The 23,694-nt window shown below is 37.8% G+C and overlaps 1 protein-coding gene across 1 annotated transcript in view; it reads right to left on the bottom strand.

Moving 5' to 3' along the window:
* The window catches only part of LOC142322572 (uncharacterized), a 111,423-nt gene that overhangs the window by 22,764 nt on the left and 64,965 nt on the right, over window positions 1-23,694 (bottom strand). The window contains exons 18-21 of the mRNA XM_075361647.1: window positions 21,610-21,718; window positions 16,976-17,131; window positions 13,923-14,101; window positions 1,942-2,131 (exon numbers count right to left, since the gene is read on the bottom strand). Coding sequence (XP_075217762.1) covers window positions 1,942-2,131; window positions 13,923-14,101; window positions 16,976-17,131; window positions 21,610-21,718 — 634 coding nt within the window. The remainder of the gene's footprint in view (window positions 1-1,941; window positions 2,132-13,922; window positions 14,102-16,975; window positions 17,132-21,609; window positions 21,719-23,694) is intronic.

Here is a 23,694-nt window from a genome sequence, read left to right as displayed (position 1 = left end):
GTACTTAGTATAGCCTAACTGCATGCCTAACAAAATCACTATAACTTTCAAAACACTACATTTGTTCCTGCTATGTTTTTTATAATTTATTTTTTCAAGAATGTCTTTCATCAGATCATATGTCTCTTTCAAATTAATACCATAAACGATTGGTATCGAAGGATATTTTTTATCTAGTGTAGTAGAACCACTTTTAAACTATACTTGAACGAATCTATGAAAAGGCGCCAGTCCTCAGGTTTATGATCTTGTGCTAAGGGCAACATAAGCTCATCAATATTTTTGCAATAAACCAAATTATTTTTATCAATAAAGTACTGAGAAAGTTCTTTTTGTTGGCTTCAAAAGCCCAAAAACTTTGTATTTTCTTGTTCCAACCTTGCAGTCTTGATCCTAACAGTTCAGCTTGATTTTTTGATAAATTTCAATCCCTAACCAAGTCATTTAATTCACCTTGTGATATAAGATGTGGCTTATTGGAAGATAATTCAAAATCAAAATCATTGTTGTCTTCTTCAGTACTGCCTGATTCTTCATTGCTGCTTTCGAAACATACATTCACAGGTGGCTCAGGAACTAGAATAATTTCACTGTGAGGTACAGACCTGACTGCAGATTGCAATGAAGGATATTTTAAGTATGTTTAGATTTTTTAGATATTCCAGACACACTTGTTAAATAAAGGAACCAATTAGTTACATGATCCTTTTGTTAACGCCAAACCATAGGTACACCAAATGGCAAAGCCTTCTGTGTATCTTTCAGCAATTCTCTTAAATATACAGAACAATTAGTGCATATTATGTCAGGAGCCCACGTCTTATACTGATCACCAATTTTACATTGAAAGTATAAATGATATGCTTTTTTAATTAAAGGTGTAATGTTTTTTCTATTTGATTTTGCGGTAAACTCACCACATACATAACAAAAGGCATCCACATCATTTACACAATTTCGAGGCATTATGACACTGCACTGTTAACAAACTTAAGACAGCAATAAGACTGAACAAAATTAATTCCTTCCTAAATCCAGTGCTTAATACAAACAGTACAGTTGTGTTTTCAGCTACATGTTTTGACCTGCACAGACATGATTAATCTTGTCCATGAAGGCTCACTCTTCAGTATTAGATATGATGTCATAATATGTAACTATGATATGATTTAATTCTTTGTCTAGTATTGTTTATTTGTAATTTAAAGATTATGTCAACAAAGTTAAACGACAAAAAATGAGCTAACAAAATACAATATAGGAGCTTAAAGTGCTAACTATATGTTGAAAAATGAAAAAAATCCTGTAATTAAAATTAAAAAATTTTTCAAAAATGGTGGGTGATAGAAAGATTCTGAGTTTATATTCATTTTCATCATCAAAAAATAGATTAAAATCATGTATTGTATGTTAGGAAACAAAAATTATGTTTATCAGTGTTATTATTGTCCAAGCAGTATGTTCCTGGCAATATAGTGCCTGAGCAATACAAAGATATAAGTAATTACTGGACATCAAAATATGGAATCTATAGTGAACATTAATATTTCTATTCATCAAAATTTACTTCATAATTATTAATCAAGGATAAAAACAATGAAAAATAAAATTAAAAAAGAAATACTGATACCCAGGCAAAACATTTATAGTAGTACCGGTAAAAGAATAACAATGGTTAATTTCAATAGCTACAGTGCCCCTGACTACCGTTGAGACAGCCCTGGTATACTGGATATATAGTCTGGGAAATACTGTATTAAAGTATGGACTGAAGATAAATCTACTTTGTATGTTTTACAGTTTAGTTTTTCTTTTTTTGTAAATGTTTATACTATACAAATGACAGTATTATTGTTGTTATTATTTTTAAATGTGCTAACTGCTTGAATTAGACAGGAAGGCTTAAGATAAAACATTATTATTGAAAATAGCTTATTTTACCTATTGAAACATTAGTTAGGTTGTATTTTGCCATAATAACTTGTGATTCCCTTTTTGAAAAACAATTAGTAAACATATCTTGAATAGGAACAAAATTTACACTCTCAGTTTTTAAATTGTTCTCGATAATAAGCGTAGACTGAAATACTTTCTTTCCTTTAACAGTATTTGATTTGGATCCGTTTACAACCTGCAACAAATTATTGGGGTAAAAAGAACTTCAACATGTTTTTTTTTCTATTCTATGTGAGATAAATATTTAGGCACTATGATTTGCATTTATCCAAGTATTAATTTTGTCAAATCGTATCATTTAGACAGACTAATAGTACATAAAGGATATGAATTTGAAACAGTTACTTTAACTACAAAGAACTTCCATCTAACATATAGATGATATAAAAAGATGAATCCGCTCCATAAGCATTCCAGAACATTCAAAAATTTCCAGTAACAATTTGGTGTAAATTGTAGCTGATGTTACAAGAAAAATATAGCCCATCTCCAAAAGATGGCTGTTGAATAAGGCAGATTGGACGAGCTTCAAAGCTAATATGATACTCTCTGAAACAACTGGGGTTATCGAAGCTGATGTCGATGCTATATCACCATATTTGACTCGGCATCAAGATATATTTCCAGAACATCTGGGAAACTCGAGAAGTGACCCGTTCTGTGGTGGAATGATGAAATAAATGAATGCTATAAAAGAAAGAATAAAGCATATAATGCTTTAAAGAAGCATTGAACATTAGAAAATTTAAATGCCTTTAAAAAATACAGGGCGTATGCAAAAAGGCTTATGATAGATTCTAAAAAACGATCCTGGCAACAATATCTGTCATCCATTAACAGACACATGACTGCATCACACGTTTGGAAGAAAGTGAAGGCTGTTTGTGGACATACAAAATTTACTCCCATAACATGCCTTCAATATGAAGATGAAGTTAGAGATACTCCAAACAAAGTTGCAGAGATACTAGCCAATCATTTCAAAGAAGCCGGCAAAACAGCTAACTATGATGAATTTTTTAGAGCGAAAAAACAGAATTTGAGGGTCTGCTAAATTTCAGAACTAAAATGAATTATTCATAAAATATACATTTCGATATAGAAAAACTTATGAAAGCATTGGAGAAAGCTGGCAATATAGCTTCTGGTCCGGATGAAATTCATTATGTCATGATCAGGCAGCTGAATACCATTGCAAAACATAGATTGTTAGAATTATATAATCAGATATGGTGAGATGAAATGTACACACAACAGAGGAAAAAAGCACATATTGTTCCAGTTCCAAAGAAAGATAAATCTGACAGATCCCAATAGTTACTGTCCTATATCTTTGATGTGGGCTATGGGAAAAATTTTTGAAAGAATGATAATTAATCAACTTGTTTGGGTTTTAGAAAAAGAAAATCTTTTATCATCACATCAAGCAGGTTTCCAGCAATACCACTCGACTACTGATCAAATGATTAATTTAGAGAATATCATATATAAAAGCTTCACAAGAAAATGATGTGTCTTCTTTGACGTAATATTTGAGTCTTGACACTCTATTAAGTCTTCTTTGACCTGCAGAAGTCATTTGATTCTGGCAACATGGAATAATGTTTCAATTACATGAATGGGGTATTCGCAGCAATCTACCAGTATTACTCAGCAACTATATGAACAACCATTCTGTACTCTTCAAGTGCGTGTTAACAATGAATATTCATCAGAAAAAAACTGGAAAATGGCATACCACAAGGCTCACCGTTGAGTGGTGCCTGGTTCACGATCACCATCAATAAACTGATGTTAGCCGTTCCAACAGAAATCAGCTAAAGTACTTATGTCCATGATCTGACTATTGTGTGTTCCAGCAGCAATACAGCTGTGGTGAAGTGCAAATTGCAAGGAGCGATAATGTCCTCAACGAAGTTGTGAGGAATAATGTTTTCAATTTTTCACCAGAGAAAACGTGCTGAATACTCTTCTGTAGGAAGAGAATTCCTCACCGAAGTCCTGTCTTGACCATCGATGATCATCCAATACAATACAACGATAATGTATGATTTTTAGGCCTATTATTAGATAAGTCCCTTACATGGGGATTACATATACAGGATTTTATTGTTAGATCCAAGAAAGCCCTAAACATTATTAAATGCTTATCAAACATCAATTGAGGCTCAGATAAAAAAATACTACTGAGGATGTATAAAGAATTGGTTCAATCGAAGCTCGACTACGGATGTATTGTATATTGATCCGCTAGAAAGTCGCATTTACGAAAGTTTGACGTAATACATAACTGAGGAATAACATATGCCACAGGCGCTTTCCGTAAAAGTCCGGTGACTAGTTTAATGTTGGAAGCCGGAATAATGCTACTACTTTATAGAAGAGAGATCCTATTGTTAAAATATGCGGCAAATATATGGGCCTTTCCTACCAATATAAATAATTAAACATTTAACAATCATGCTTTGGCTTCATTATATGAAAGTCGTGCTACCTATTCCAGACCAGCCGGAATACGGTATCACGAATTGAAAAGAAAATATGAAATTGCTTTACCAGAGACATTAGCAATTTCTACAAGAGAAATACCGCCATGGCTCTTACCAGCGGTAAACACAGGATTGGATCTCTTCCGTGGTGAAATAAAAGAAAAACCACTAGTAATCGTACAACAGGAAAATTTTATCAACCGTCAGCAATTACGAAGAATACATAAAAGTTTATAATCACGGTTCTAAAAATGAACACGGTGTTGGATGCTCCATATATGTAAATCGAGAAGCCCATTCTTGGAAACTGCCAGATATGGCAAGCGCTTATACGGCAGAATTTACTGCCATACAGCAAGTTCTTCGCTACTCGGAACATTTCTACGAAAACAGAGTGCTTATATGTTTCAACTCGTTAAGTGCACTTACTGCAATTCGGAACAAGAATATTAAGGACGTCGTTATTGCAAACATCCTGTCCATTTTGCACGTTTTAATCGACGAGGACAGCGATCTGTATTTGCATGGACTCCAGAGTATGCTGGTATTGCAGGAAACGAAAGCGCCGACGAAGCTGCCAGAACGGCAACAGTCTGTGATAACTTGGATATAATTTCTGTTCGAGTGGCAGATGTTAAAAATTATCTACTACAATTAGAAACAGGTGGCGTAATGAATGGAGAAGATTAAATACGAAACTAAACGCAGTTAAAACTTCTCCATACAAATGGAAGAACGATGTGAAGCTGACTCGCCGAGAACAAGTGGCGGTGACCAGACTCAGAATCACACGAATAACAAATCCATATTTGTAACAGGCGACCAAAGACCAATGTGCGGTGTTTGTAATAAATTACTTTATTACTTTATTAGAGTCAAGCATCTAATGGAAGAGTGGACCATATATGAGGACCTCAGAAAGAGGTTCGGTCTAATAAATAATATTCCTGCTGTTCTAAAAAATGGAAAAGAAAATATAATTCCGTATCTGCACGCCAGTGGACTATTAACAAGTCTATAAGTTAATTCAAGTGTTGTTTAAGGAATCTCTATGTGAAGTAGTTTTTATTCTATCAATAAGGATATTTTTTTAATAATGTTGGTATTGTTAAGATATTAGTTTTTATCATTTTGTTTTTGTGTGTTATTTATTGTCTCATTTTGATATCAGGGCCCTTTACACCCTGTAAGTGTTATCAGTGTAGTAATATATACGAGTGTTAAGCGTTATGTGTTTTTAAATAAAATGTAAGGGCTCTTATGAAATGTTCCTCCCAGAAGAACTGCAGCAAATCATGTTGGAAAGCGCGGAATAGTGGACGGCTGTAGCAAGGTTTGATAGGAAGATCATGGAGGAGTACGTCTGGAAGAAGTCTCGCAGGGGTAGAAGAAGGGGTCATCGGAGGGTGTGGGGGCGGACAGGCACGCGGCTTAGAGCCTAGGGGGTTCCGCGTACGTGTGGGGATCGCCTGGGTGCGATGACGTCGTGGGCACTCCGCTCCCGCATCCGATGGTGACCCGTGAGGTAAGCACGGTGTAGTGTTTAATTGTCTGTGAGGTGTTTGTTTATGTGATTGAATGTGAATGGCTTTGATGTGATGTGTGGAATATACGCCGTGAGGTATGTTTTCTGAGTGATGATTGGATATCGTGGAGTGCGTAGTGAGATTTTAGTCTCATGTTTGGAACTTTGTGGGTGTAAGGTCCGTGTCTGTTGACTGTGGTGTCTGAATGTGTGTGAGGGCGTATTCCCCTCTTAATGCACACCAGCTGTACCAGAAGGGAGGGTAGTCAGGGGTGGAGGTTTAGTCGGTAGTGCGCAGGAACACATACGCATTTAATAACATCTGGCGGAACCCGACACTGCCCAGGAGATTTAAATGAGGTTCCTCCTCTTCTTAAAAAAAGTGGTGATTTAAACCCTATTTTAAAGAATCTGACGAGGGCTAATGACCGTAGAAATCGATTCCCATATAAAAAAAATCATCCCCAACATGTACGATCCACGTCCAGGGAGGACAACGGCTTTGTACTTGTCTAAGACTTGTACAAAACTCCAAGCTGTCTAACGGAGATATGGTCGCCGGAGCTTTTTTCTTCGACCTCCTCGACATCAGAGGATGAAGGGTCCTCGATGGCACCGGAGTGCTCACCGGGCAGTTAAGGCAAATCCACTAGTGGAAAAATTTCAAAGCGAGAAGGGCAGACCAGGCATTTCTGCCTCGATGGTTAGAACAATGCAAGAAGAGCTAGATAATCTATTGGTTTTCGTAGAAAACCCCCGGAGCGTCAGCTCAATGGTGGGAACTAAATTGATTCCAAAGATTCGGCGTTTCAAGGAGGTTCTGTCTGCATTGGCGGAAGGTTATGAAAATTTGGCCTCCCAGTCCAAGGAGGTCAAAGTTGTTCAAAAACCGGTTTCAGTCCTGGCTCCAGCACAGCCTAGGCGCTATCTCATAAGAGATAATGAGAGAATCTCATAAGAGAGCAGAACACCGACTTGGACAAGGCTGCCTTCGAGAAGGAATGTAGGATGGTTTTCAAGACCGGTAAACGTGATACCCAGCGGTATCACGGAGTTTTTGAAGTAGGTGCTGATCTCTTCCAGAAATTCTTAGCTGAGGGAAGGATTTATGTTGATTTCACATCTTGCCACGTCTTGTCCAAATCTTGCAGCCTTGTCCAAATCGGTGTTATGCTCTCTTATGAGAGTCAGCACCTTCTCATCGGACAAACTGCGGTCAATGTCGTAGACAATGATCCGGGACTTACGTTTCCTTTTGGGATCAACTTTCACCTCAAGTTTCTTGACGGCCGGATAGTCCTTGATGACTCGGACTGTCTCCTTATTGTCTGCAACTACAACCAGCCCTTTGCTGGTCTCTTTAATATCTCCAATTTTCACATCTTGCAACGATGTTTTGTCTGCAGGATCGGTCATAGGGCCAAATTTTCAAATATGCGTTGGTGAGAAAAGTCACAAGCGGGACGACTGTCCGCAAAAGAAAGAGACTCCGTCTTGTGTCAACTGTAAAAGGTTGCGCAAGAATCACAGGCACTCCGTCAATAATAGGGATTGTGGTTGCTATCTAAGGGCAGTTGAGGGTATTTCTACTCTCTGGATGATTAGATTCGGTCAATTGAACGCCCAGGGTGCCTATGTTGTCCAACCAGAGTTAGGTGAGTTTGTTGAATAGCGGATATCGTACTTCTACAGCACCCGTACATGGTCCAGGGTGATCCAGGTTTCTAAGGATGGAAAAGGTTTTTCGTTGGACAAGACAATAAAGTCGAAATTCTGTGCAGGAAGTCGTTGATAGTGTTTTCGTAGCAGCCCTCTGACACGCATCATGTCGTTGTCAAGCTTGCCGTGAATGGTTTGGACCAAGTAGTTGTTAGTTCGTACATCCAGTACAGGGATTCCACTGAACAGCATTTGGAAAAATGGGATAGGATGCTTAGGTTGTCTTGTTCTGATAGGTTTTGATGCGAACGCCAAATCGCCTCTTTGGTACAGTGGGATCACGGATGAAGGCGGTGAACTGGTCAAAGGTGTCATCGCGCAGCATAATTTAGATTTTTCAATATTTCGAGCGAGTTGCTACCTATGCCGGCACGATAAATGGACGTAGGGCCTTCCATGGTACCAAGATTGAAGTTATCATTGGCAAGTATATCCCTGGTAGGATTCAGAGCTGGTTTGTAGTTGATGATTGCGCGAGTGATCATCGGCTAATAGTTTTTGACATAGTGAAACGGCTGCGGGAAGTTTATAATGGGAACATTCCTGTTCAAAGGGGACGCTTCCTGCACAGAAAAGCGGACTGGCATAAATTTTTAATCTTCTTGCGGCCAGGCTTTGGGTGTTTGCTTTGCTCGAAGCTTGGACGAGCTCCAGTTAAAGAACCTGGCAGAGAGTCTTTCTTCGGCAGTTATTGAAGCCGCCGATCAATCCATTTTTCGAGGTACAGGCCGAGAGAGAGTAGCCGGCTGGTGAACTCGGGACTTGATTGCGATAAAGCAGACTGTGGGCCGGCTCAGGAGAGCCGCACAACGTAAGGGCGACCCTGATCGACATGCAGCTCTGCTTGTGGGCTATCGCCGAACAAGGACCGAGTACTTTCATAAGATTAGGTCTTCTAAGCGAGATTCCTGGCCCTCTTTTGTGAAAGACCAGGTAAATAAGGACCCATGGGATGTAGTTTATAGAGTTTTCTGGCATAAGAAGAAAAAAGACGTTCTTCTGTCGGCTCTCTCGACACAGGACGGCGTTGTAATAGATAAGGATCGTGTTCTCACTCTTCTGATGAACGACCTACTTCCAGATGATGCTGAGGTTGGTGAAACCTCGTATCATCGCCGAGTCCGAAGGAAAGTTGCAAGTTTTAGTTCTGAGATTCAGTGTTCTGAGATTACCGAGGCGGATATCCGTCAAGTAATCTGCAGTCTAGGTAGGAATAAAGCCTCCGAATATGATTGTATCACGGTGGAGCTCCTTGTTCGCACATTGTCAATAATCATAGGTCCCTCACTAGGGTTTTCAATAGAATGCTCTTCGCTGGATATTTTCCAGTTTGTTGGAAACGTGGTGTATTGAAGTTACTTTCCAAAGGTGGCGTCAAGGATCGCACCGTAAGCTCTTCTTACTGGCTTCTGACACTCTTGCCGTTAATAGTTAAGTCTTCGAGAAGGCCTTGTACCTCCGAATAAATAGTAGGTTAACTTCCGATCATTTGTTAATGGACGACCAGTATGGTTTTCGCCCGGGCAAGGGCACAGAGGACGTAATTCTCAAGGTATTAGACATAGCATCTACTAGTGTTTTCAAATATGTTATTGGTGTCTTCTTGGATATATCCGAGGCTTTCAATAATCTGTGCTGGCCTTCTGCGTTCCAATTGCAGAGGCGTGGTTGCACGCAAAATGAGATAGAGATTCTCTCGGGCTACTTCAGCAACCGAACCATCGTCCTTCGCAACGGCGGGTCGGAAGTAAGAAAGACCCTGTCAAAAGGATATTCACAGGGCAGTGTTATAGATCTTCTCGTCTGGATTGTCGAATTCGACTCTCTGATGCGGTTGAGATTGCCCACTGGTTGCCGCATCATCGCTTACGCAGATGATGAATTGCTGCTGGTCAAAGGAAACTCGAGGAATGAGATAGAATGCCGAGCAATACAGGCATGCAAGGTACTAAGGTCGTAGAGTCTTTAGCATAAGATGGTCTTTAGCCCAGAAAAGACTACTATGATGTTTCTGAAATGTCGCCTAGCCGCGACTCGTTATCCACAAGTCGTGATGGGCGACCTTCCGTAAAGTATGTCATCATTAAAAAATATCAGATTGTAATCCTTGATGAGAAACTTCAATTCAAGGAGCACCTGCAGTATGTCGCAAAGAAGGCAACTGATGCCTTCTTGGTGTTCGTAGGGTAGTCGACCCTGATTGGGGGTTGAATTTCCGTACCATACGGATTCTTTATAAAGGTGTCTGTGAGGCCACAATAATGTACACTGCGCCCATCTGGGGGCTCATCTTATGCAATTTCAGTGTTATAGGGATATTTTATTGCAAGCCCAGTGTCTTCTATTACTATCTGTTGTCGGGGGCTACAGAACTGTCTTGCGAGAGACAGTCTCAATAATCGCTGGCAATAAACCCATAGATATTCTGCACCAAGCTTCAAGGTGAGATATAGCGTTCTGTAGTAGTCTCTCTGCTGTGGGTGTTGAACGGCTCGCAATGTAAATAGCAAAATCGTCAGCAAATGGAGAACATGAGACAGAAGCCTGCACACATTTGGTAATACAGTTTATGGTTACAGAAAATAAGGTGGCACTTAATACACTACCTTGAGGCACTCCATTCTCCAAGATGACACTACCTAACAGCGAATCGTCCACACGAACACGAGCCGTTCGGTGATTTAAGAATCCCCGGATAAAAGCAAGCATATTGCCCTTGATTCCCCATTCTTTGAGGGTGTTAAGAATATCACGTCGCCAGGCTGTGTCGTATGCCTTTTTTAATATCAAAGGAGATAGCGACGAGGTGCTGGCGATTGAGGAAAGCGTTTTGTATGGCTGTTTAATGGAAGATCGTCCTTGTCGGAAACCACACAGTTCTGGAGATAAAAAGCCATGTTTCTCCAAGTACATGTTTCTCTAAGAAAAGCTGCAGAGGCTAAGCCCGTGGGGACGCCAACCCCCAAAGTTTTAAAGAATAAGTCGAGGTCTTTCTAACCTGTGCGCCCAAACAGCGTAATAGGTCATACTTTCGAAGATACCTCGGTACATCATGTACAAATGACGACCAATCCTCTTAAGCTTGTGCATCACAGAGACGGCGTCGACCGCTACTTCCCTAATGTGGTTGCTAAACAGCAACTTCTCATAAAACAAAACAGTTAGGTACTTATGCACTCTTACTCGGCTGATTGCACACCCTTTATAGTTAATATGGGGGTTACGACTGTACGATACTTTGTCTGCAGCCTTGAGAAGCATAAACCTCGTCTTGGGCACAGAAATCTTTAAATTTTGCATGTCCATCTAGTCCTCTGCGTTTGACAAAGCCGCCTGCGACCGTTTTTCTAGCTGTGGTTGTGAATTACCACGAACTCACAGGAGACAGTCATCAGCTAAAGCCTGGGCCGTGACCCCTTTTGGGAATGTCAATCCCAGAAATCCGTCGAATACCAAGTTCCACAGCAAGTGACCGAGAACAGAATCCTGCGGGCTTCCCCTGATGACGGATTTTTCCACAACTAGGCGCGCATCCTTAAACAGAGGTGTACGGTTAGACAAATAGTCATGTACCACGGCCTCTAGGGCTACGGGAACATTGCGACGTTCCAACTCATAATGAACAGAACTCCAACACAAGAAAGGAAATGCTGCCTCTATATCAATAAAAATTGCCAAAACATATTTACAGTCGGCGTTTTCCACCTGGTCAAGAGCGTTTAAGATGCAATCTTCGGTGCCAACCCCTTTCATGAAGCCGTGTTGGCCTCGATTTAGAAAACCGTTCGTATCGATGTTTTCCCAGAGCCGTTCCACCACCAGCCGTTCAAGCATCTGGCCGATCACCGGAAAGAGGTTGATGGGTCGATAATTGCCGACCTCACTTAGTATCCTTTCCTGATTTTAAGAGCACCCTCACCAAAGACACCTTCCAATAAGTCGGAAAGCAACCCCAGCTAAGGCACTCCGAGAACACCCTGCCAAGCGGCTCTCTTATGACAGGCAGCAGATGATAATATATGTCCGGGTCAAGCTGGTCAATCCGCGGTGCCTTTGTCAGTGCTATTCGAGAAACCACTCGGTCTATATCTACGGGTTCCACAGCCCGTACGCCAGAGAATTGGTTGGCTTGTAATTTCTCCAGCCACCACCGCATTATGTCGTCCTAATGCATAAGACCGAATGTCTGTGCCACAAACGGCTACTGAACCTCGAAACAGTTTAGCGATGAGAGTCCTTAATAGCTCCTAGAACTTATCTAACAGCGTGAGCGGACTAAGCGCGGTGCCACACACCACCGGCTTACGTGTCTCAACCGCTCACTTGTCATATATTTACTAAAATGGATAGGCGCACCCCATCAACTACTAAAAATATATATATGACATCCATAAATTAAAATTTACTCTTGACAAGACAGAAATTCGCTGCCACGCCTAGGTCGCTGAATGTCAGCAAGTACCTGTCCACCATATTAAAGCGCTTGGAGCCATAATAATTGGCTAGTGGTCAGCCATATATCTCAAGGTTAGCTTCCCACAGCAGTGCTTTAGGAGTCTTTCCCTTAAGTAAACTACTGATGTCGGTTGAACATAGCACGGTCCGACAATGCGGCTCTCGCGACATTAACTCGCCGCTTGCGAGTGGCCCTTGATCTCTAATTTCCAGGGTGGCCCGGTCTCTGCCCCCCCCCCCCAAGAGCAGGGCAGTCAAACATCAGGTGTTCATCTGACTGGACCTCCCTGCAGACGCACAGCTCATCAGCTGCCAGGCGGTATCGAAACGGATATTGGTTCAAATTAACATGGTTGGTGAGCACCTGGGCACCCGTTCTCTTAAAAACGAACTCGAGGCATACCATCCCCCCGAGATCCTGCATAAACTTGTACAGGATCTTCCCTTAGTTGTGGTGTCCCATTCCAGCTGCCATGCTTCCATCGCGAGGCTCTGCAACCTCTTCCACAGGCGGGAGATGGGCAACTGAACGAAATTTAGATCCGGTGCATTATGATCACCGTTCCGTTCCGGTACTGGCCCGTCTGGAAACCGCATCCCAAATACCTCGGCCTCCCGGCCTCTTTGCAATTTCCATATGGCTGCCCGAACTTTCACCACTAAATCTATTGGGAGAGCCTTTCCCAATGCGGTGGTAGCCTCGTAGGAGGTTGTTTTAAAAACACCAGTGCCTGCAATCAAGGCTCTGCGCTGGGCACTCCTTAAATTTTTAACAAGTGCTCTATTCATATCCAACCTATGCACCCAAATGGGAGCCGCATAAGAGATCGTGCTTTCGAAGACACCTCGGTACACCATGTACATTTGACAGCCAGACAACCGATAGTCCTTCCGAGCAATTCTCCTAAGTTCACTGAGGCTGATCACTGAAATGGCGTCCGCCGTTACTTGCCTAATGTGGTTGCTAAACAGCAACTTCTCATCAAACAATACGTCATCTCATCAATTAAGCCGTGAATGGTGCCTCATCCGCCCGACGCCCCGACTTCTGCTTCATCCTCTAGAGAATCTGAAAACATAGTATCCCGGTAACATGACTTAGCGACCTGCCAGGGGTTGCGCTGCAACTCGCGCATAGAGTCTTGCCAAAATTTGAGTTTGGCTTCCTTGATAGCATGAACATACTCACTACGGGCCCAACGGTAGATCCGCAGACCCTCAGCGCGCACGTCGTCAACGATAATCCCCGTTAGGGGGCGATGCTGGTATCTTCTACGCGCGTTTCTAACTCTTGCGCGCAGCATTCTCAGGTCAGAGGACCACCACTTTTTCCCGGGTTTCCGCCTGCGTCTAACAGACGACTCCCCGGAAGCAGAAAGCTCCAGGGACTCGTAGATCAGCGGACTGGCTACTACCCAAGTGTTTGTCCATTGGCAGAGGCCGCCATAGGATCCTATCGCAGCCAGTCTTGATGGCACTCCCTTGCGAAAAGACCAATGGGTATGACGCCGCAACCACCAGAACGGCAGGCTTGGAAACCGCCCGAAACAGGAAAGCGACTCGCAAGGCAGCCGTGCGTATAGTAATAATAACAATAATAATAAAATGAATGAAGAATTGTTGAATTAAAATACAATAATGTGATTTTTGTTATGTGAAAATTTAAATACAACAAAGAAAAATAAAAAAGAATCTGGTCAGGTAGCAAAATCGAATTAAAAAGAAAAAAAATTCTCAATAGCCACTATTATGCATGCAAATAATGTAACTTGACTCACCTTTGTCAGTATTGAATTCAAGTTCATATCATTAATTTTTTCAGCAGTAATCTCTTTTAAGTTTATATCATTTATAATCTTCAATTTCTTTATTATTTTTCTATCATTAACATAAGTTCCAGAACGGGTAATTTTGGTAAAAGGTACACCATTTAATTCTGTTACATTTATATTTTTGGCTGAAAAAGAAGTTCAACTTTAACTATATTGTGTAAAATTGTAAAATGTGTAAAATTATATAAAACAACACAACACACTCCTTACTAACTGTAAAGATTACTTCACTTAAATACACTTAGTAAAAATAGATTATAAAATCATCATTAACCCGTTGGAAATTTTTTTTATCAACTGCAATAGAAACTGTACTTATATGAGAAACTCTTACAGAAACAATATTACTCTATTGATAATTTTTTAAATAATACAGATTAAAAATTTGAAAAAAAATCCAAAATGTATTACAGCTCCATTTTAACATGTGCGTAGATAATTTCTCAAAAAATAATTTTCATCGAAACGACTTCTGAACTGTGATTTAGTTGGTAGTTATTTGTTATACGCGTATTTAGTATCTTAATATAGCCTACTAGCCGGCCTGTCTAGTCAGAACCTGGACCCTTGGGGCTCAAGTCAGCCCAGGCGAATCCCGGAGCCAACTCAGGGGCTCCTCGGGGCCAGGGGGGCCTACCCCATAACCGCAGAGCTCGCTTCGCTCGCCATTCCCAATTTGCCAGGGGGATCGGCGTCGCCATTCCAATTTACCCAGATGGCTCCCCCCTGGACCTCCGCACTGTACGTTATCTCATGGTTGTGAGAATAATACTGATAAATAATAGTTATAGTATTCAGGCTTTACAGAAACCTGAAAAAGGAACTAAATTACAAAAGATAGAATAATAGTAACTATGATAACTAAAGTACATACATTTTTGATGACAAAAAATTCATAACTTATTTCATTGCCATGGTGGCGGAAATATAATAATAAAGTAAAAGGATTAATCGATTTTTTCCTTAATGATTATCTTTAATTTACCCTCCTTGGGGGTGAAGAAATAATAGATATTTTGAATATCTTAACCTTCAAGGAAGCAAGGGCCTCGGTCGATGGCTTAAAACCTTCCCTGGGATAACACGAACGTATCCTGAAAATTTGAAAGTAATCGGTCGGTTGGTTTTCGTGTGATGCGATAACGAACTAACAGACAAGCTTTATATGTATATATATATATTTCCAAATAACCGTGATCTGTTAGATGGAGAGTGCACCTGATGCATGCAAAAGTTAGCCTTCAACCTACTTACAAATACCCCGTTTAAATTTAGAAAATCGGACGACTGTTTGCAGAAATATTATAAGAGCACCCTATTGCACCTCCCCAAACAGCACCCCCATTTGTTACCAGTTGATGATGATGATTGGTCTAACGAGGTGCTAGCATCACCTCACCTTCCTAACCTCACACGCATTCTCCACGGGAAGCCCATTATTGTTAAATAGATATTTTTTAAATTTATCTAATATTATTTTATTTAAGGTAAATTTATTTCTGTTATTTTTGTAATATTATTCATTCGATGATTCCAATCGTTCAGTTGAAACTTAGGTCACACAATGATAGACTCACAGTTCATTAATTCAATTTATTAAAGTTTGTGTTTCAACCCAAATCTCCACTTCATATGTACGTATATATATATTTACGAAATTTTTCGATATGAAACATATGTAAAATCCTTCTCAGTTATGCCAAGAAACATGGGTTAAAATTTTGTTGCGATTGATCGAGTAGTTTTTTTGTTTATCCCGAACAAAGAAAAACCCTCTTCCTGTTTTCATAAGTTGTATCATTTTCATTGCTCAGGCGATTTTCTCGTAAACTACGCACAATACAAAAAAAATGATCCTAACAAAGGTCACTCAGATTGGAGAGGGACACTTCAAGGTGATCTTGAATTTGACCTTGAACTTGACCTTGACAGTTATTTCAAGGTTAACACGATTTTTTAAAATGGAACGGTCTATTTTTGACCCCACCAATGAAATGAGCAGAAAAACTTATATTGATATGTGTGGTCCCAATATGACCTTGGATCTATCTTTTTTTCAGGGTGTTTCATTTTAATAATATACGGAGATTGTTACACGAGTTTCACGTTTTTGAAGGTCATACAATATTCCTGGAATATTTATTATATTTCAGGTCATTTATCTCAAAATCTCTGGGAAAGAGCATACAAATGACTTCACACTATCGTATAATCTCTGATGGATAGCCGTATGACCTTCAAAAAATGTCCAAGTTCATATGTGTGACCACATATTTCAATGTAACATTTCATGCTCTTTTCATTGGTGGGGTCAGAAATAGGTCTTTCAGTTGAAAAAATTGTGTTAACCTTGAAATAAGGTTAACAATATCACTTTGAGGTGTCAAAGTGAATCAAATAAAATATCACTTTGAGGTGTCCCTCTACAATCCGAGTAAGTTTTTTTATGTAAATTTTCGTATTGTGTGTAGTTTACGAGAAAATCGCCTGGGGCGATTAAAATGAAACACTGTATAATAACATTCATTATTATTTACTGTGTTTATAATTAATATGAATTTTTAATCACATCTATTTTGTTATGTTATAATTAATTGTGTATTGTGTGATATTGCTCTGATCAATGTTTCAGTTGATCTCAAGCACTGCAACTAATGGGAGAGTTTCATTTTTTATCTGTGGAGTAATGTACATATCCATTCCTGACATAATCTGTACAATGTATTATTACGTAGCGAACAGAATAATAATTCATTTAGATATTTTTGTTATAAGAAATAATTTTCATTAGAAACAATTTATCATTAGAATAGTAAGTAATAAATAACTATTCATAAGAAATAATTTTCAGTGTGTAATTGATTTCTTACAATGTTGTAGATGCAATTACACAAAACGTCTTGAATCTCACTGTCACGAAGAAAGCTCCTATTATTATTTATTAAGTGTTTTAAGGTAAAGTGAGATGTATTATACAATTGAAGTCATGATTTACCTACCTAAGATATCTGGAAGCTTAGAATTTTTTTGATAATACAGATTTTTATTAGAAAAATTTGATACGACAACGTCGTTGATGTAATCCATTTTAATATTCCCTTGGACTTTTACATTACCATAAAAGGTATGTTTTCGTTCTGTTACAAAATGTTTTTCTGTAAACACAAAATAAAATTTTAAAACACATTAATTACATAATTATTTTAGTAAATTATATTTAAAAACAAAAACATATATTTTTTTTATTACAACTTGTGGGCGGGAAGTCCCTTTACACTGTAATAAATGCCCTTAATCGGGCTTTACTGCTGTCAATTCTCACCGCTAATATCGCTCACTGCTGCTGGAAAAGGTGGGGAGGATAAGCCGTGGTGGGGATCATCCGCCGTGTTCATTCGTGGTGGGATGACCTTAGTCGTAGTCGAGTGAGGAACGACGTATAAAGTGTAAACAAAGGATGAAATGAAAACACCAATTTTTCGTTGGTGTTTTACTGTGAATATGTTTTCTCTTATGACTCTTCAACCACACGAGAGCGTTCACTGTGAAAGAGCGTTTGTCAGCTTGTGTGTGGATCCACGAATGTCCACGCACTGGTAAAATACTGGAAAACGTTATGTATGATTTTTTGTGTGTTTTGGGAAATCGTCACCGTCACGGGTGAGAAGAAGGCTTTTGCAACGGGAAGTGTTCTTGATGCGCTACGCAGCAGGAGGCCGAGCACTCGAGCTGAGACATCGATTAAACGAATGAAATCAACACGCAAACGTTCTGCAGAGTTAGACATTCCAAGATCGACAATGCGAGACCGTATGCAGAAGGACTTGAACGTTAAATGTTTTCATTCAACCACAGTTAATGAGTCGAATGAAGATAATCTGATCGACGTGTTTATGCGCGTCAATTACTGCTTGAACGCTTTCCGAGAGCAAACGATAAAAAGAACGTCATGCACTCAGAAGAGTGTGAGATTTATCGAAGCTGGCGAAACCGAAATGTATATTTCTGGGCGAAAGACAATCCTCACTTTTTTAAGGAAATCGAACACTATCCGCTTAATGTTATGATTTGAGCTGGGATGTCAGCTGAACATCTTGGTCCTTATTTTTTCGATAGCGCAGTTAATCAACAGCGTTATTTGAGAACGGTCGACGAGTGATTGCTCCTGAATTAACGGCAAAAGGGATCGCTAAGATCTTTACGTTTCAGCAAGACGGTCCTTCAGCGTATTTTGCTTTGAATGTCCGCAGACACCTCGATGAAATTTTTCCGAATCGCTAGATTGGACGTGGGTCAGCAGAGTTACCGACTCCATTACCTTAGCCAGCAAGAAGCCCTGACCTCACCGTACCTGCAAATGCACTTGGGGTTTTGTAAAAAAGAGATCCGAAAACACAGATACGTCAACAACGAGCAGCTCCAAGCACCACTGACATGCTGATGCGGATGAACAACCGGACATGGAGGCACATTCAGCCGTGCTTTTAACTTGGTGAAACCCGCACAGTGGTTTTAGATCCTTAGAAGGTAAGCCTCACCTATCCTAATAATTTCATAACTAGCCTAAAGAGACTTCCCGCCCAACCCGTACAATGAACGTAACCGCAGTATAATTTTCTTTAACCCTCTGATTTCAATCTGTTTGAAGTTTTCATCATAATATAAAATACAGTCGTAAACATTTAGGCGTCTACATGTGAAATTTTTCAAGATTATCCTGATCGAATCGAAATAAATCAATTATAAGTTGTTAATAAGTAAACGTATTTAGTATTTCAATATACAATATAATTGTTAGATTTTATTATGACCGGGTCTGCTGTAACGTAGAGGTCAATCGGAAAAATCTTACAGGCGCTAAATGGAAGACTACGAACGAAAGCTACGCTACTTTGGCGATGCAACGAAGTCCAGTTGAGAATTTTGCCTTCATCCAGGTCCTCTATATTACGTACCACTGTCATCGAGAGAAGTTACAGTTTTCCCGATAAGACGACGCATGCTAATATAATAATATATTTATCTACAATAATAAACTTATTAGAAAGTAATTATACGGTATAAATACATTTTCACTAATGTAATTATCATTTAATAGCTGCTATTCGTTTTAACATCGCAATGAATGTTTTTATATGCAAACTACAGAACTTATTGGAAAGTTTAAAAACAAACTGTAGACAGCATTACTGTAGGGCAATGATAAGCTAAATAGAGTTAAGCTACATAGAGCGCAGAAGTTATTTACCGAATGATTTTTATATTTAAATTGACTTCGAAATCTCCTAGAGCTCCCCAGACCTAAAAGGTTTTTTGCTTGGCTCTTTTTCAATTTTTCCAACTGAGAAAAATAATATAAGAAATGAAATGATATAGTATAATTTATTTCATAATAAAAGCCTTTCATACACAGAGATGTAATAATGCTGTATGAAATGTAACATTTTATACGCTATTCAAAAATTATGTAAATATTTTATTGCTAGGTCTTATTTCCAATTAAGAGGTTGCATAATATTACTTCGGCGCTGTGAAAGTACAAACTGTATATATGTATGTAATATAATCGATTTACGTTAACTTGAAAGTACGTATTTATTGTTTATAAAATAAAAAAATTACATATAAAGTAAATGTGAAAATATCCTAAACACTGTGTATCGGCTTATACATTTTTATAAACATCCTTTCGGTTTTGAGCGGTAGAGAGCAAATAGATATGATAGATTTTCTGATACAAGATGTCCTATTAATAAGCGTATAAAAAATGTGAAGAATTGTCTCCATGGAGAGGGTCTGATCTGAACTATGTATTTTATGTCTACTATCGCCAAGGAAATGATAGCGTGATTTTTCTTCAATCGGTTGCAGAAAATGTTTTGCGGGATCTAAGCCTCCGGGAAGATCCAGGTCGATTTGGCATACAGTACTGAGAATGTCAAGACATCATTTTTCACTCCGAGGCCATGTTTTACATGCAAGTTTACATGCAATGTTTATGCAAGTTTTGTATTTTGAAATAAATTTTTTCCCAAGTTCTCGATTGTTTTATATATATATATATATATATATATATATATATATACACGTATTTAAAGTAATTAATTAACAAAAATTTCGATCACTGTTAACGAACAAAAATAAAAACCGTGTTTATTATTCTGTTACATTTCTTGATATATTACATAAATGCGACATCAAGGTTTTATTTTCTGATGTCTGGATTAAAAATCACAATAAAAGCAAACAAATTAGTGGGTTTTTCCAAATAGCTCTTTAACGGTTAGGCTTATGTGAAGATTTCATCGTACTTTAAGTTGCACGATACCATTTTCTATACTATTAATCCGTTTTAAGATAACTTTAAAAATGATGGATATAAGTAAAACTGATACTAGAGGCGCTTTTTCCTTAAACAAATAATAGCCTGCAAAAAAGTATTCTCGTTCATAGTGTGTCGATCTGCAGATCCTTAAGTTATTTAAAAATTAATTTAATGAGAAATCAGATTTGTAAAAGTTTTCATTAGTTATACGTCATTGAACCCGTCTATGATACCTTTGGTTACGAAAAGATTGAAAATGTAAAAGAGCTTACCCTTGTTCTGGGCGATTTTATAGAACGTGTAAAAAATTATTCAGAGAAAAAACGATACTAACAATTCACTGAAGCCGAAAAACTAAATAAAATTTAGTCGCCAAAAAATCGTCTAATGAAATGATGTTTTCAATTACGTTTACTTTGTTTATCGAATAGGATTTTTTTAAATGAGATTTACGCGATATTATAATACCGTCACTCACTTAAAAGTAGGGATATTTTATAAGGATAAAAGTAGAATATTTTATATTTGCCTCGCGATAGTTACTCAAACCTTAGTCGTATAAAGTTTTCTTTTAGGCACAAATTTTCCATGGATTATTAATCGGGCTGTATCTTCTCGCAATTGATGGTTTTCCACGACTGGAATAACCCAAGTACTACAATCCTGGAAATTGAAGCGCGTTAACAGATAAAATGACAATGTCTGAATCGCGTTCAATAAAGCAATTAAAGAAAGGTTAAAAGATAAAATTGTCAGAACGTGATGTCGGCAAATAATAATAATCACAGTTCAGTAACAATAACCCTTACCAAGAAAAAAAATCTTTTAGATCTAAAATCAGTAAATACTGGATATATAACGAGTGTAAAATTATGATTTATAAAAAAAAACATAATTCAGCCGGTGAAGGATGTACTTTTTTTTATACGGCTGCACCGATCACCATAGAAATTAACTACCATATCACACCACCTTGCTATTACCGATCCAGAGGGAAAATGCACTGCACCATCTAATAATTTTAGCAATCTTCATGAGCCAGCTTATTAAATGCGTATTTCATCGTAAGTGTTTTAAGCATATTTCATCCTGTTTTAAATTTAATGAAACTACTTCCTGAGATGCTACAAATGTAAAGAAAAATCAAATTAGGAAGCGTTTAGTTTATTATCTTGCCTGAAAACAAAGTAAGAACCTAAGGGAACATCGATAAAATAATCTTGACAGCGTTTTTTGAAACGCAAATTACATCTTACATGCTGAAATTTACAGACCGTCTAAAATTAATAAATGAAGATAATATTTTACCAAGAGTTTTCGCCAAATCATCCAATTTATGTGATAAGTCGTAGATGTCACCTCTTCTGACTTCGAGTTTATCTGTATTCTTTTCTTGTAAACCTTTTCCTTGATGATCCTGAAACATTTTTTGTCGAGAGTCAACATTTAATTGAAATAATTATTAGGTGATCGTCTGACTTGAATATAACTTAGAAAACAAGAACAACGCAGCGAAAAAGGCACACCTGTTCTCTTTCGATGTCCATTTACACACAACATAACTGAAACAGCTGAATACCTACAACGGAATAAGTACAAAATATTAAGCGGACGATGATTAGAATTAAAATTGCAAATATGTAGGTAAGATTATACGATCGGTACAGTTTTAGCTGTGCTATTCCACTTTTTATCGGTTACATTACAATTTTTTTTTTATATGTATCGTTATAGAAATAGCAGAGATAAATTCTCTAGGACCATTAAAAAATAAATAAACTGAAGTATACCGATACAGGCCCTCGTTTAGCTAACCTTTACTTGAAATTCAATGAAAAGAGAGATAGGTGGAAAACTTCAGTCGTTATTAAATTCTATAATTATATTAAAACATATTTATTTATGATTTGTCAAAATTATATATATATATATATATATATATAGACTTTATTTTTAATTCCATATATACTGAAGTGAATGAAATAAACTGTTTGTTCTTTTGCTATTTCAATCTGCTAACAGATATAATAAAACTAATATTTTAGAAACATATTTAAACGTAAATTATTATTTTTTGAATAGTTTAAGTTAAATATGTTATTTCCTCGATTCGATTGCCTTGATTGAATTTTATTTGTTTATTAATTATACTTTCGCGCTGCTGTTTCTGATGTATATATTTTTCAAATGCGACAAATTTTAGTTTGTTATTAACGATTTCTTACGATGATACTTTCTTCGACTGAAAATACGAGTACTTTGTTTATTTTCCCTAAAGTGTTCGGAATGAATGGATACATTTTTTTGTATCTATATCCTTGTAAATATTCCCGAAAACCTTTTTCTACATTTCTATTCGCTTTACTCGTGTAGAATTATTAGTTTTAGGCTCCAGATATTATTTTATAGAAACCTGCTTTATTATGAATATTAGAATCGGACTTGTTATTTTACATTATTTTTTGTTCATACTTAACGACTTTATAATTAAATTTTTTCTTTCTTTTAAGTATTCTTGTTTATGTTATAACTCAAACAGATGTAAACATTAAAGTTATATTTACGTTTACTTTAGTCTCGTTTAATTTTACGGATTTATTCGATTTATTTTCACGTTTAAATTTAGATTTACTTATTCATTTATTACTGTCATTTACATAATTACCGAATTCGGTTACTATAAATGGTATTTATTTGTCGGTACAGTTTTTTAGTTCTTGTATTAAATAATGAATCGGTTTTATTTGCACGTAAAATAACAGGAGCGTTTACTTTAACCGGCCATTACGATTGTTTATTTTTAGAAATAACAAAGAAATTTAAACGTAGTGTAAATAATAATGATATAAGCAATATATATAAAGCAATTTCAGTAAAGTCAATAATTTAAACGAGAAAATATGTCTTATCGAAGGTTCATTTGAAGTCGTCGATAGTGTTAAAAGATTCTTAAATGTTATTTTTCTATATATATATATATATATTTGTTTTTTTATTTATTTATTTTTTTAAAGAGGTACTCCATTTACGGGTGCCTAAGCAGTGTCGGGCTCGCTAACAGGTTCCGCCAGTCATAACCAAGGGCGTATGTACATTACCGACTAGACCTCCACCCATGGTTTACCCCTTTCTGGGACTGCTTATAAAAACATTTCATCAGAAGAAGGGGGAATCGCCCACATACACAGTGATAACAACATCCAACAATGTCACACACCACACAAACAACACTACTGGAAGCAACACATACAGCACGTCAAACACATACACCGACAACAACACACAAGCCCGTATCTCCCATAACTCGTCGCCACATAGCAGGGCTGAATAGACCACACCAGTAAGAAATTGCCTCCTATGTTGGGTGGGCCCTCTTGTATTCGGAAGTAGGCT

This window comes from Lycorma delicatula, chromosome 4, assembly GCF_047948215.1.
Source record: "Lycorma delicatula isolate Av1 chromosome 4, ASM4794821v1, whole genome shotgun sequence".
In the NCBI taxonomy this organism is placed as follows: Eukaryota; Metazoa; Arthropoda; class Insecta; order Hemiptera; family Fulgoridae; genus Lycorma; species Lycorma delicatula.
This window is presented reverse-complemented; position numbering and strand designations above follow the sequence as displayed.